The 15,733-nt window shown below is 45.8% G+C and overlaps 1 protein-coding gene across 5 annotated transcripts in view; it reads right to left on the bottom strand.

Moving 5' to 3' along the window:
• The window catches only part of LOC140385979 (uncharacterized), a 115,708-nt gene that overhangs the window by 18,311 nt on the left and 81,664 nt on the right, over positions 1-15,733 (bottom strand). For 4 of the 5 annotated variants that reach the window (XM_072468617.1, XM_072468619.1, XM_072468620.1 and 1 more), the window contains 4 exons: positions 11,201-11,307; positions 7,739-7,941; positions 5,534-5,597; positions 4,335-4,408 (listed from right to left, as the gene is read on the bottom strand). In XM_072468617.1, the coding sequence (XP_072324718.1) occupies positions 4,335-4,408; positions 5,534-5,597; positions 7,739-7,941; positions 11,201-11,307 (448 nt within the window). The remainder of the gene's footprint in view (positions 1-4,334; positions 4,409-5,533; positions 5,598-7,738; positions 7,942-11,200; positions 11,308-15,733) is intronic. The other variant, XM_072468618.1, reaches the window with a different exon arrangement.

The raw sequence follows: 15,733 nt of genomic DNA, 5'->3' as shown, positions 1-15,733 counted from the left end.
CACTCGACGATTGCTGAAATGTTCGAGATGTCACCCTGGCTGGGAGGTTGGCTCCTGGGTAACAGGGGTTATCCACTGCGGCCGTGGCTGATGACGCATATCCGGAAGTCACAGACCGATGCGCAGACCCACTACAACGTGCATGCAGTGACCAGGAGCGTGATTGAGCGGTGCTGTGGCCTCCTGAAGATGTGGTTCAGGTGCCTGGACCGCTCTGGAGGGGCCCTCCAGTATGATGCTGAGGGTCGCTCGCATTTTGGCGGCCTACTGCGTCCTCCACAACATTGCGCAGCAGACGGGTGACATGCTGGTGGAGGATGTTGAATGCCAGGCCTCGTCCGACAAGGAGGATGTAGGGAGGGTGATGATGGGCAGGACACGGGGTCTAGGAAGGCACGGAAGGCCGCATGACGTGTGTGCCAGGGTCAACGCGCATGGGATGCTCTGATCGCTTCCAGGTTTGCCGACTGGGCTGGGGGGGGGGGAAGACACACTGTCCAGAGGCACGGACAACTTGGCAGTGCCACCTGGGTTCCAGCCTGGCACTGCCATGGTGCCCAGGTGGACTGCCAAGGTAGCATTTTCTGCACGTGCGCGATCGGGCCGGGGATGCCCACCGTGAGTATTAGAGGGTGCAGTTGATGGCTTTTGAAACTTGCTGGTCTTCATGAGGTGAACAGAAACAAAGACATATGGATTCACACAATGACACCGAACAAGTACTATTCTGTCTGCCGCTTTTCAATTTGCAGCATGCAACCTTCCAACATAACAGGCCATTCTACATCAAATATTTTATTGAAATAAATCTTTCGGAGGTGGTGTGCTGAGACTGTGCTTTGAAGGTTCATTTTTTGAAAAGACTGGCAGGAGGTGGCAAGGGGCCAGAACTCTATCAACTCTGTCGATGTGCAGGCGCCTGATTGAACTCAGCAATGAAGGGGAAACTGAAGCACTGGGATGATCTTGTACGGAAAGAATTGTAAAGCATTCGCAGCACAGAAACAGCCATTCGGCCCAAAAGCTCCTATCCAGTGTTAATGCCTCATGCAAGTCTCCCCCACCCTCATCATTTTCATAACATCTCCCTCTATTCCTTTTTACCCTCATATTCTCATCTAGCTCCCCCTTAAATATCTCATTGCTATTCGTTTTTATGGGCGGCACAATAGCACAGTGGTTAGCACTGTTGCTTCACAGCGCCCGGGTCCCGGGTTCAATGCCCGCTTGGGTCACTGCCTGTGTGGAGTCTGCACGTGTCTGCGTGGGTTTCCTCTGTGCGCTCCGGTTTCCTCCCACAAGTCGCGAAAGACGTGCTTGTGGGGTGAATTGGACATTCTGAATTCTCCCTCAGTGTACCCGAACAGGCGCCGGAATGTGGCGACTAGGGGCTTTTCACAGTAACTTCATTGCAGTGTTAATGTAAGCCTACTTGTGACAATAAAGATTATTATTCTATAACTATTAGCAAATTCCACATTCTAACCACTCGTGGGTAACAGCAGAACAACAGCTTGTCGTTGGTTGCTACTATGAAATGCCTACAGTAGGTGTATTGGTGGAACTTTTTTACCAGAAACACAACCGCCCAGCCCTCTTTCTCAATTTGAGAATACCTCCACTCAGCATCTGAAAGGGTCCAGGATGCGTATGCCATAGGCATTTCCATTCCATCTTTCCCAGCGGTGTGAAAGTACCTCCCCAATCCCGTGAGGGGAAGGATCACATGACAAAACAAGTTCCTTCTTAGGGTCCAAATGGCCAAGAAGTTGGAATGCAGCAATTGTTGTTTAACTTTATTGAAAGCCTCCACCTGTGGTACCTCCCAGAACCATCTTTGGTACTTCTGGAGTAGAGTATGCAAGGAGGTCAGTAAGGAGACCAAATTTGGGATGAATTTCCCTCAATAATTTACTAATCTCAGGAAGGATTTTAACTCAGTGACGTTTCTTGGAGTTGGTGCTTCATTGATGGTCTTCACCTTGTCCTCTACCAGGTGTAAACCTTTTTTATTCACCCGAGAGCCCAAGTAGGTCACTTCATCTTCTTGAAAAACACATTTTCCATCTTCAGGTATGCCCCAGCTCTCGAGAATTTATGCAAGACTTCTAGGTTCACCAGGTGCTCTCGTTCGGAAGTCCCCGTAACCAGGATGTCATCCACATACACCACCACTTTGGGTAACCCTTGGAGTGTGTTCTCCATAATCCGTTGCTGATGAGACCCCTAAGGGAAAACAAGTGAACTCATATAGGCCCTTGTGCGTGTTGATAGCAACGCACTTCCGGGACGGCTGGTCTATTTCAAGTTGAAAATAGACGTGGCTCATATCCAACATAGTGAACGTCTGGCCACCTGCTAACTTGGTGTACAGGTCTTTGATTCGTGGCATGGCGGATCTATCTAGCTTGGAAACTTAACTGACAGTTAGCTTATAATCTCCACATAGGCGGACCGATTTGACCAGGTTCAGGACAGAGATGACAGGCGCAGCCACTCTTCAAACTGTATGGGAATTATTATGCCTCGATTTTCCAGGCAGCCAGGTTTGGTCTCCACCTTTTCCACTAGGGAGTATGGAACCGGTCTCACAGTAAAACATTTAGGCATAGCATCGGGATCAACATAAATCTTGGCTTTGGCTCCTCTTATTTTCCCTGTGTGGGCCTGTACCGGCCTTGGCTTCTTCCTTGAACAGCATGCATTTAGCCTAATCCTATAACTTTGCCTTGGTTGTGCCCCTTGGCAGTGCTTACAACAATCCATCATCTGGAATTTGCAACCTTCCAGAACATGTTTCCTAGCCATTGCATTTCTTTGATTGCTGGGTGATGCGGGTTGAGCTCCGATGCTGTAATGGATTATCTGACATCTCACTTACGCCCTCAGTTGACGAATGGTCATAGTTACATTAGGCGCCGCCCCTTAACTGGAAGACATTAATGTCTGACACTTTTGTAGCTCCTGAGCTCCTTTTTCTGCATTTTCCAATGATCAAACTATTACGAGGGCCTTTTAAAATCCAGATGGGGTTCGGACAATAATTTTTTTTTGGATTGTCAAGTTGTTTATTCCGCATACCAATCTGTCTCGCAACATTTTGTTCAGAGATGGTCCGAATTCACAATGTTCTGCCAATTTCCTAATCTGGCCAAAGATTGGGTGACAGGTTCCCCTAGGATTCCCCCTCCTGTGTTAAAGCTATATCTCTGGGGTGTAACAGAGGGCTTCAGATCATAATAGTTATTTACCAAGTCTACTGATGTGTTAAAAGTCTTTGAGTCGTGGAACCATCTGGATAGGTCAGACTTTTTACCACGCTGAATGTTGGGGTCCCGCATGCTGTCAGTAAGATCACTTTCTGTTTGTCACCTCCCTCAATATTATTAGCCCATAAGAAGTAACGCATGTGCTGTGTATTGGGTCCAGTCTTCTCCGCTTACAACAGAGGGTTCACGTTTACTGAAGAGAGCCATTTTTTTTTTCTTACCGGAGAAGCCGCTTTTCTCAACAATGAAGATTGCTTGGGGAAAGAAACTGTTTACTCCTCGTTGCCAATGTAATAATCTCATTGAGGCCAATCTTCCATCACCATACCCTCTTATTTACATAACTGAAAAGGCCGCAGCCACAATTTACAGCACACAAGTCCAAGCTCGGGGACCTACAGAATACCCGCTCGGGTTGAAACAACAGGTTTTAACCTCCCCGCTGCTCATTTCCCTTGGGTGAGCTTCCGCCTGCTCAGTAGGGAGGTTCATACTCCATACAGGGAGATCTATTGATGTGTCCTTCATGGCCACATAACATAAAGATGATGGAGGGGTAAGGAGGTGAGTTACTTGCTGCAGAATCCTTACCCTCTGATGTTCTGGCCACCGTATTTATACAGTTGGTACATTTCAGTTTCTGGTCAATGGTACCCCTAAGTTGATAGTTGTATAACAGACCGATCCAGGAAGGCTCGGCATGCTCAGGAATGTAAACCTTTGCTGGGCACAAGGCCAAACTAGAGTTCGCTCTGCTCTAGTCCCACAAAAGTCATGGATAATACGCACTGTTGTAAACCACACTAGAGAAATTTTAAATTCTATATTGAGTTACTTGATGGATCAGTCACGAAAGAAAGGATTAGATACATTTTATATAGCGATGAGAAGCTCTTTGCAAACCCATAGAACTATCACTGTATACTTTATTAACAGATCCTTTGATAGATAAATCAGAGTGACATTCTCATCATTAAAATAAACAATTACATTATAAAGCAAATCCATGGTGGGGGGGGGGGGGAACAACTTCTATTTATTAGCAATTAAGTCCTTTTATCTAACCTCATCTTCGCATTCAATAGCTGTCTTCTTATCCGATGTATCTTCCTTAGGAACACATTTGTCAATATCGGGATCTAAGAATCAGTACAGAAAAAATAAATTTGTGTATTTCATATTTTACATCAAGTTTTTTGGGGAATGTTAACTCTACTTGCATGGGGGTGGTGGGGCAAAGAGAGGTTCCGATCCCTATGACATGCGGGAGAGAGGCAGGTGTAGGTTACAATTTCAAAAATCTGAAAGCCAGCCCTCAATCAGCTCAAAAGTGTTCACTTTCAATTTTAACGGTGACCAGGTTAGCGCTGGGCAACTGGTTCTTGAGAGGCAACTCCGTTTTTTTAAGTATGCTAATCAGGCTGCATGCCTCAACTATTTAGATTTAGCAGCTGTGACCTAGCTTCCCAGAATTTGGGAAACCTGGTAGCTGAGGGAAGACGGGAACAGCAGGTTGGAGCCAATAAGTGCCTTTCCAGCACTGCATGTGGGCCAAGAGGAGCAGGAGTGCTTCCCACTTCAGCTCTCCCAAGTAAACCTGCTTATCTCTCACCTGTGTTCTGAAGCTCCCCAACTAAGTGATTTTTCCCTTTCCTGACCCGCGATCTCTTCAAAACGCTTACCCCACCTTCCCCCTCACACCATAATCCTTCCCTCACTCATCCCCACCATTCAGCTTTGGCCTTCCAACATCTGCCTCCCCACCCAACAGCTGTCCATCTTTTCAATCTGGCTGGCTGCTGGATAGGAAACAGAGAAATAAAGTTCAAATGAGATTCAACATTAAATTGAGTAGGGCTACTGGATAACCCACATTTCTGGCTATGAACCCCACAGGCCCAACCCCATGAACATTTGGTCCTCCATCCTTGAACAACTCGTCACAACTCTAGCCTCCTGCAGTAAAAACTCTTCTAACAAACACCAATTTGGAAATTAGAACACTTCTCAAAACAAAAGAATATTTGGAATATCTGCATCAATACAATTTGCTTCAAACACTCATGAGCACATACCCACCACAATGCATGAATAAGTTCCTCCTAAATTATTTTATTGGCCTAATAAAGATCCCCATGCTTGGGAATCAATACTCACGTCCCCTCCATCAAATCCTTTAATAATCTAAAATACTTCAGCATATATGAATCCCTGATGGGATTGCTGTAGGCTAGTTTTCTCAAAGTCCATTAATTTGTCCTTACCACAGTAACTGGCATTGCAAACCATTTCATCTCTTTCAGCATCGTTGGTATCATTCACATCATCCTGAATTTGAGGTTGAACAGAAAGAGATTAATGTTGTGTCAACCCCAAAATGTAATTAAGTAAAAACGTCAGCGCACTTAATTAATTTCACTGCGGTCCAAGTTCCAGAAATAAACTTGCCACACTGGCGGGAACGGTTTTTCATCTCCAAAAATCAGACGCTACAGTACCACAGAGCAGTAAATTTAGTGGTTGCCTTTTATCTGAATCAGCCTATTACTCACCCTATATAGTTTCAGTCAGCACTGAAGATGTGCATCCAAAGTTCCGGCTCAAAGAAGGAGTTTTATTAATGTATTGAAATGTGGGGCAGAGATGTCCTGTACTCAAATTTCCCAGTATGTGGATATGCAGGGCGCCAACAGAAAACTATCCCCCGGAATCTAGGGACAAAATGTTGCTACGGACTGGGACATCAAGTAAAAGTTCATTTAGAAGGGGACAGAATAGAAGGATAAGCTTTTATCAGACAGGGGTCTCTGTTTGACCATTTTTCAATTTGTTTATCTTACTCTCTAAGTTCCACCTAATTTTATACTAGTGCAGTGCGCCAGAGTTATTTAAATCTGCATGTTGCTGTGAAACTTATTCAAATTAGCACATCCTGGAGAATTATCATTAGCACTTGACATCTCAGGCAGGATGCGCACCAGTTCTAAGTCTTTGATAACTGACCCCTGTCGGCAAAAACACACCCAAATATTTTACAGAACAGGAAGAATGTTTCAACGGCCTGATTTTTTTCAGGATGCTGAGCTCTTGGCTGGCCCCCTGCCACTTCAGGTTCAAATGCGCACTGATTGGCGGCAGGCAGGACCTCCGTCAGTTTGGCTGACAGTTCTCCAGGCCATCCAGGCACAGAACTGTGCTGTCATGCCTGAGACTAAGTCCCAGGAACCACAGCTCTGGTAAATATCAAGGGCACCGGGAGGTCAGGGTAGGGGTTGCCCAGGGGGGTTGTGGGAAGGCCCCAATTTGAAAGGGTCTTACCCCCTTCCCACCCGAGATCGAGGATGAAAATCTGTTCTGTTTCCCACCCTCAGTCATCGGCCACCCATTAGCCTAAGAATTGAGGCTGGCTGGGAAAAGGATCTTTAGTGACCACTTAAGGGGACAGGTTTCCCTTGCAAGGTCCTGTCCACCCCACTGTAAAATCACCTCCGGGTCGGGGCTGGTGAGGTGCCAGAGGGAATCCAGCCAATGCTATTTTATGCTCCCACCCCCACCTTGGAACCCACTGATGGGGGTTCAATGATGTCAAGAATACCACAGGTAGGAAGGATACATTGCGACACATCTTACTAGAAGCAAGAGCACATCTCTCAGTGTCATCATTAGTTCAACCTTTCTTCTCAATTTACGCCTCAATTTTTTTGCATTGTGATTCGCTGGAAATGTGTGTTGATAATGGCGTAGTGAGGGCAACATGCACTCAGAGACAAAAGTTTCTTTGACGAGGTTTCAGAATTGAGAAAGAAATGGAGGAAGAATTAGAGTCAGATCAGGTACAGAAAGAAAAAGAAAGGGAGGGAATGGAAGATTGACCAGCAAGATGCATAGATCAGCAACGCACACAAGTCACTTACCCCCCTCAGGAATTTGCTGGTTGATTTGCACGTTAATAATGCCATGAATTGTTAACACACCTTTACGTTCCAAGCAAGACCAGCCTAATGTTTAACCATCAGCTTCTCAGAGGGACCAGTCTCCTGATAACTCACAGAAAGGGTGAAAGGTTTTTTATTATGTGAGACTTTCAAAGTGGCTCTGTTTCTGCAATGGTTAAAGAATTGGACAGAGCAGGCAGGGACTGACTCACGCAGATTAACAGAATCCTATCTGGACATTAAGATCATCTAGGGAATCCATGTTTCCCACCTTGCTAAGATCATTGTCTATTATTACCCAGCTCCCCGATGCTTTTCCCATCTCCTACACCCACCCCATAATAATTGATCCAGTCGTATCTACTGGCCACCAGTTATATTCTGAAATTTTTTGTACAATAATACAGCACCACTCTTATCTGTAAGGCGTTGACAGATGAATTAATGAGACAAAAATAAATTAGAGTTTCACATAATATGTCAACTTTTATGCTTATCGTATACAAATAGTTACCTTTGTATGACGGTTCATACCTGTGATATCTCTGAAGCTGTGCCGAAGGTGTCAGTTTCTAAGTACAGCTCATCTTTCTTGTTGCAAACTGAATAAATATCTGGTTGAGAAGTGCTGCCTAAATGATGCCGTCTGCTGATACAATCCTCGGATTCTGGGTTATCCGCTCCTTGACTGTGTTTCTGATTCAGCTTGTTGCACATTTTCAAATGTTGCATCATACCTGCAGAAATATCACAAAAGATTATTTCAAAAAGTGCATCATAATCTTTATTATTGTCACATGTAGGCTTACATTAACACTGCAATGAAAAGCCCCTAGTTCGGGTACACTCAGGGAGTATTCAGAACGCCCAATTCATTTAACAAGCAAGTGTTTCGGGACTTGTGAGTGGAAACCGGAGCACCCGGAGGAAACCCACACAGACACGGGGAGAACGTGCAGACTCCGCACAGACAGTCACCCAAGCCGGGAATCGAACCTGATCCCTGGCACTGTGAGGCAACAGTGTTAACCACTGTGGTACCGTGCCGCCCATAATTTAGCAAAAAGCAAGATTCGGGTCGAGCCTGCTGTAAGTATATTACTGAGCACCTGGGCAGGGGACAGGGAAGGCACGAGCTGGCACACCTGGCAGAAACTCTCTGAAAGCTGACGTAACACCTGTGGATGAGAGGGCAGCCAAGTCCAAGGTTAAGCTGCAGGGTTAAAAGATTTGGATCTGGGCATGCTTTTCTATTTCATTATCCCAATGTCTGTTTTATTTCTGTAATTGTAACCAGGAGCCTTAATGGCAGGTTGGGAAAGATAGATCAATAGGGATCAGCATGAGATAGAGTCCTGGTCTCTCGCCTTTTTAAGGTTTTAGGCTCAGTTCCAACCACTTGCTCACCTCTTCACCAATACTACAAATTCCCAACAGCTCTCAGGTCTGAAAAAAACCCTTTCAAGCCCCAGTGCATGCCAGGATCTCTCTCCTCACCTCACCATTTCTGGATCCCCCAATTCCACGACCACGTTCCTAGTATGCTGATGTGACCAAGGATAAGCACATGGATTTTTAAAAATTCTTTGATGGGATGTGGGCATCACTGGCAAGGCCAATATTTATTGCCTTTAACTGAGTTAAAAGTTAACCATATTGCTGTGGATCTGGAGTCACGTGTAGGCCAGACCAGGTAAGGATGGCAGATTTCCTTCCCTAAAGTGAACCAGGTGGGTTTTTACAACAATCGAGGATGGTTTTATGGTCACCGTTTCTGAGGCTAGCTTTTCAATGCCAGATTATTTTTCATTCAATGAATTTAAATTCCACTAACTGCCATGGGGTTTGATCTCCTGTCCTCGGTACATTGGCCTGGGCATCTGGATTACTAGTCCAATGATATTAACACTTTTCCACCATCTCCCGGTAAGGATACTTCAGTTACATCGATAAGAGAATTCATCAAGGTATATAAAACCATAAGGGGTCTGGACTGAGTGTTGGGGGGGGGGGGGGGGGGGGGCAATTGGGTAAATTGCTCGTCTGTAGAGCTAGCACAGATACGATGGACTGAATGGCCTCCTGTTATGCTTGTGACCATTCTGTGATTCTGAATCAAATATCAACTTCAGCACAATCAACAGCTCTTATAAAAGTTACAATGATATCCTAAGTGGCTTGTGACATGGGTCAATCTTCCCTCCTTGCCCTTCTCAACCTGTCTGCAGTCTTTGACGCGGTTAACCTCACCGTCCTCCTCCAGCCGCTCTCCACTGCCACCCAGCTGGGTGGGACTGCTCTCACGCCTTACATTCCTATCTGTCTAATCATAGCCAGAGTATCACTAACAATTACTTCTCTTTCTGTTCCCGCATCAGTACCTCTGGTGTTTCCTCAGGATCTGTCCTCTCCTATTTCTATTGGCAACGTCATCTGAAGACACAGCATTATTTCTGCATGCACGTTGACAACATCCAGCTACCACCTCTCTCAACTCATCCATTGTTATCAAATTATTGGACTGTTTTATCTGAGATTCAGTGCTGGATGAGCAGAAATTTCCTCCAATTATATAATGGGACAGACTGCGGCTATTGTTTTCAGTCCCTGCTCCAAACTCTGTTCCCCAACTATCAACTCCATCCCTCTCCCCTGCAATAGTCTTGAGATTCGGCCAGTCTGTTTGCAAACTTGGTATCGCACCTAAGATGAGCTTCCGACCTCATGTCTGTGCCATCACGAAACCTGCCTATTTCCACCTCTACCATTGCCTGACTTTATCCATCTCAATGCTTCTGCTGTTGAAACACTCATTCAGGCCTCGTTTCCTCTGGACTTGACTCAGTACAGTCAGAGTTTACAACACAGAAAGGCACTTTGGCCCATCCTGTCTGTACTGGCCATCATGCACCAATCTATCCAAATCCCATTTTCCAGCATTTGAGCCTTGTATGCAAGGGAATTTCAAATGCTCATCAAAATGCTTCTTAAATGTTGTGAGGTTTCCCGCCTCTACCATCCTTTCAGGCAGAAAGTTCCAGATCCCTAACATCCTCTGGGTGAAAAGGTTTTCCCTCAAACCCCTCTAAATCTCCTGCTCCTGACCTTAAATCTGTGCCCCTTGGCTGTTGTGACCTATACTAAAGGGAAACGTTTCATCCTATCTACCCATAATTTTGTACACCTCAATCAGGTCTCCCCTCAGCCTTCTTTGCTCTAAGGAAAACAATCTTGATGCGACCATCAATTCACACGAGACGGAGAGTTGAAGTGAACAGTGGTTTTAATCAGCTAAAACTGTGCCTGCCTGCGACCGCTCTGTACTGAGTGTCGCCTACAGGCTACAGATCTATATACCTCTCCCGAGGGGACGGAGCCATAGGCAGAGCCCACAAGGGCACCAACATAATACAGTGTAATGTAATGTAACACAATGGTGAATGGTCGCAGTAATACATTCACCGCAAATCTCAGTCTAACCAGCCTCTCTTCACCTACTCCCCCTGCCCTGCTGCCTTCAGGGATCTTTGGACAGGCACATCAAGGTCCCTCTGGTCCACTCTACTTCATAGCGTCAAATGAACATTCTATTCCAATGCACTCCTGGCTGGTCACCCACATTCTACTTTCTGTAAACTTGAGGTCATCCAAATACCTGCTTGCCTGTCTTTACATGCAGCAAGTCCAATTCCACTGTCATCCCTGTGCTTGCTGATCTACATTGGCTCCCATTCGAGCAATGCCTCGATTTTTAAAATTGCATTGTTTTCAAATTTCTCCATGACTTTGCCTTCCCGCTATGTTTGTAATCTCTTCCAGCCACACAACTTTCTGAAATATATGTGCTCCACTACTTCTGGCCTCTTGCGCATCCTCAGTTTTAATTACCCCCCATCGGTGTCTGTCCTTGCTTCTCGATCTTACATTCTGCTTTCAAAACACTCCTGATCGTCCCCAGACTTTGGACATCATGAGAACTAATTAGGAAAGGCTCACCTTTAGCGTCGCAAGCATCAGGTGCATTGTGGTTGTTCTGTTCTGCCCTGAAACGATAAGTCCTCCCACTCGCATGACTGCTGCCACTTGTGGAATCTGGAGAACTGCTTTTAATAGAGGGGGACATTTTAATAATGACAGCAAGATTTTGAGCCAATCGTAGAAATACAGTGGGGCAGAAGTGGACAATTCAGCCTCTTGAGCCTGATTGACTGACTCTGGCTAGGCAAGTTCATGATTAATAAATTGATATATCTTCAATTCACCGAGGGGCAGAGAGAGCGAATGAACATTAGGCTTTGTTAATCATGAACTTGCCGAGCCAGAGTCAGTTGTACAGATGAATGCCGCCCACAGGCGGCCGGTCTATATATGGCCCCGGTGAGGGCGGAGCCAGAGGCGGAGCCCACCGGGGTTACAGTACAGTACCTGGAAGCAGCTCGCATCACCACTTCCAGGTCATAGGTCATAGGTACAGTATCATACATGCATTAGGTGAATACATTCACCACAAGGATTTTCTGTTTTTGTTTCAGATTTCCAACATCTGCAATATTTTGCTTTTATTATACCCTTTTCCTCAGCGCCAGCTTCAGCTAAGCCATCGTAGTAATTGTTGATGTTGCACAATAGAAACCATGCCCTGAGGGGCTTGAGCAGAGATCTCAACGTTTTGATAAAAATCCATAATATCTGCTTTTTATTAAAATATCTGTCTGCCTGGTGAGAAAGCTCACAGTAAATGAATTACCTTTGAAATATAGTCCCTAATTCTTTTCCTTACATTACAATAGTGACTACATTGATTGTAAATCACTTTGGGATGTCCCAGGGTGAGAAGGGGAATATACCTCCTGCCTCCCAAAGCCTGTCCACCAGCTACAAGGCACAAGTCAGGAGTTTGATGGAATATTATCCATTTGCTGGATGAGTGCATCTCCAACAACACTCAAGGAGCTCGACGCCATCCAGGACAAAGCAGCTCTCATCATTGCTACCCCTTCCATAAACATTCACTCTCTCCAGCACCACTGCACTGTGGCACCCGTGTGTGCCATCTACAAAATGCACTGCAGGAACTCACCAACACCACTCAGGCAGCACCTTCCAAATCCATGACCACCACCATCTAGAAGGACAAGAGCAGCAGATACCTGGGATCCCCGCCACCTGGGTTTCTCCTCCAAGTCACTCACCACCCTGACGTGGAAATATATCGCCGTTCCTTCACTGTCATTGGAGCAAAATCCTGGAAATCCCTCCCTAATTGCACTGTGGGTGTACCTACACCTCATGGACTGCAGCGGTTCAAGAAGTCAACTCACCTCCACCTTCTGGAGCACAACTAGGTGTGGGCAATAAACGCTGGTCCATACAGCGACGTCCACATCCCGTAAATTAATTTTAAAAATGCAAGTACTTTCTTTTCAATGCGACAGCCTGTTTGCGTATAACAAATCCTACAAATGTCAATGAAGGGCACGACTCAGCAGACAAACATTTTCACCCCCCCCCCCCAACCTTGTCAAGGCCCCTGGGGAACCCTCCCCCCCTCTCTCCCAATTGGCAAGACTCTCATGGGCCTAACCCTTGGCAGTGCCAACCTGGGAACCCTGGCAGTGCCCTGGTACCTTGGCAGTGCACACATGCCAGGATGCCAGGGTACTACCCTGCCTTGTCCCCTACCACCCGGGGATCTCTAATGGACTGCGAGACCCCCCCCCCCCCCCCCCCCCCCCCGAGGTGCCGCCATGGCTAATGGCTCATTTAAATATGCTGATCTGGATCTCGCCGAGCAAGGGAGAGATCCAGATTCCCACCACTCTTTGGGTGAAAACGTTTTTCCTCACATTCCCTCTGAACCTCCTGCCCTTGACGTAAACCTATGCCACCTGGTAATTTATCCCTCCACCAAGGGGAAAGATTTCTCCTGTCTACTCTATCTGTACCCGTCATGATTTTATACATCTCAATCATGTCCCCCTCAGTCTCCTCTGCTCCAAGGAAAACAATCCGGGTCTATCCAATCTCTTTTCATAACTAAAACACTCTCCAGCCCAGGCAACCTCCTGGTAAATCTCCTGTGCACCCTTTTCAGTGCTATTACATCCCTCCTATAATGTGCACACAATACTCTAGCTGTGTCCCAACCAACGGTTTGATACAGTTCCAGCATAACCTCCCTGCTCTTAAACTCTATGCCTCGGCTAATAAAGGCTGTATACCAAATGCCTTCTTAACCATTGTGTCCACCTGCCCTGCTACCTTAAGGGGCTGGTGTACATACACCCCAAGGTCCCTCTGCTCCTCAGTGCTTCGCAGGGTCCTGTTGTTCATCATTTATTCCCTTGCTTTTTTTGTCCTGCCCAAGTGCACCACCTCACATTTATCCGGATTGAATTCCATTTGCCACTGATCAGCCCATCTGACCAGCCCGTCTGTATCCCCCTGTTGTCTAAGGCTATCCTCCTCACTTTTTGTCACCCCACCAATTTTCATATCATCCACAAACTTACTAATCAACCCTTCTACATTCATGTCTTAATCATTTACATAAACCACAAACAGCAAGGGCCCCAACATTGTTCCCTGGGGGGCCCCATTGACAAGAGGCTTCCAGTCAGAAAAACACTTCTCGACCATCACCCGCTGCTTCCTGCCACTCATTCTGGATCCAATTTGTCAAATTTCTTTGGATCCCATGGGCTCTTAACTTTGCTATCATTGGGGCCTTATCAAAAGCCTTGCTGAAGTCCAAGTAGACTACGTCAAATGCATTGCCCTCATCTACACACCTGGTCACTTCTACATGGCCTCCCCTTAACAAAAGCATGCTGACTGTTCTTGATTAATCATTGCCTCTCCAAATGCAGATTAATTCTATCTCTCAGAATTGCTTCCAATAGTTTCTCCACCATGAAGGTTAGACTGACTGGCCTTTAGTTTCTTGGTTTATCCCTTTCTCCCTTCTTAAATAATGGCATCACATTGGCTATACTCCAGTCCTCCGGTACCTCTCCTGTGACCAAAGAGGAATTGCAAATTATTGCCAGTGCCCCAACACCATTAGAATCTTATTTGAAGGAAGGCACCTCTGACAGGGTAGCACTCCCTCAATACTACACTGGTGTAGGCTGGATTATATATTCAAGTTCTTGAGCAGTATCCGAACACTTAAAATTCTGACTGATAGATGAGAATACTACCACTAAGCCAAAGCTGAGATTTTAGGCTGGATTTTGATTGTTTAGGTGCAGATCTGGGATGGTGAAAGAAAGTGAAGTGGGTCCTTCGAGGCTAGTCCCTCAAATCGATCACAAAAAAAACACTTGAATTATCCCCAGACCCTTTCAAGGCCAGTCAGAAGCTTGATACATCCCAAGTAAATAGGTATTAAGGGGATGTGATTAACCTTTCCGGCCCATTCCTTTATGGTCTGTACCAGGCCTGCCCCAAATAATCATTACATATGGCTGTAGAAGCGGTAAGAAAGGTTTACTGAGGAATTACCGTGGTATGGTCTTTATTCTGTGTGCTGTTAGAAGTGTTATTTTTCCTGCATATCAATCTCTTTAGTACTTTGGAAGGTCAGTCAGGACTATTCCTGCTACTGTTACTCCACTCTATTCAAAGCTTTGCATTAGGGACATGAATTCTGAATTGGGAATCCCTCTGTTCTTTTGCTATGAAGGGAAGGAAAATGGGGCATGGAAGAGGCAAGTTCGAAAGCTCTTAGAATAAGGTTTCGCAAAGGCCACCTGGGAGGATTAGTGATTACAGCAAAGTAGGACATGTAGACAGGCTTTTCTGATCATTGGTACCTCAAAGGAGATTGCTCCCCACCAGAAGCTATTCTTGAAAGATGCCCAACTGTTGGCTGAAGGCCTCCTGCCCACTTCCACCAGAGAACAACATTGTCTGTACCAGTCAAAGTCACCGATGACTTGAATTTCTTTTTGATCATGCCAGGCATGGTCTGGCAACCTTTGTCACATTAAATCGGCAGCTTCCCATCGCTGCATCAAAAAGATCGCTAATTCTGTTTTTTTCATAATCCATATCCTTGCCATTGACAACAGACCCAAGAGAGAAAGCTTCCCAGTTCTGTTGACGGGGCGGGATTCTCACAGGTGGAATGAACAATTGGCAGAACATGTCACTTGAAGTGCCAAATGGCAACTCCCTCAGCTTTATTGCTCGGTAAAGGTTTTAATTCGATTAATGCCCATGTTGTGCAGTAAAAATCAGCTTACTGGTGCCACCATGCTTAAAAGCAAATTACTGCAGATGCTGGAATCTGAAACGAAAGAGAAAACGCTGGAAAATCTCAGCAGCTCTGGCAGCATCTGTAGGGAGAGAAAAGAGCCCACGTTTCGAGTCCAGATGACCCTTTGTCGAAGAGTCATTGGTCTCGAAACGTTGGCTCTTTTCTCTCCCTACAGATGCTGCCAGAGCTGCTGAGATTTTCCAGCATTTTCTCTTTCGCCACGATGCTTTTGTTGTGTTGCTTTCCAGCGTACGACCATCATAGCT

The sequence above is a fragment of the Scyliorhinus torazame genome, chromosome 11 (assembly GCF_047496885.1).
Source record: "Scyliorhinus torazame isolate Kashiwa2021f chromosome 11, sScyTor2.1, whole genome shotgun sequence".
NCBI classification, from domain to species: Eukaryota; Metazoa; Chordata; class Chondrichthyes; order Carcharhiniformes; family Scyliorhinidae; genus Scyliorhinus; species Scyliorhinus torazame.
The sequence above is the reverse complement of the archived record's forward strand: the minus strand, read 5'-3'. Positions and strand labels throughout refer to the sequence as shown.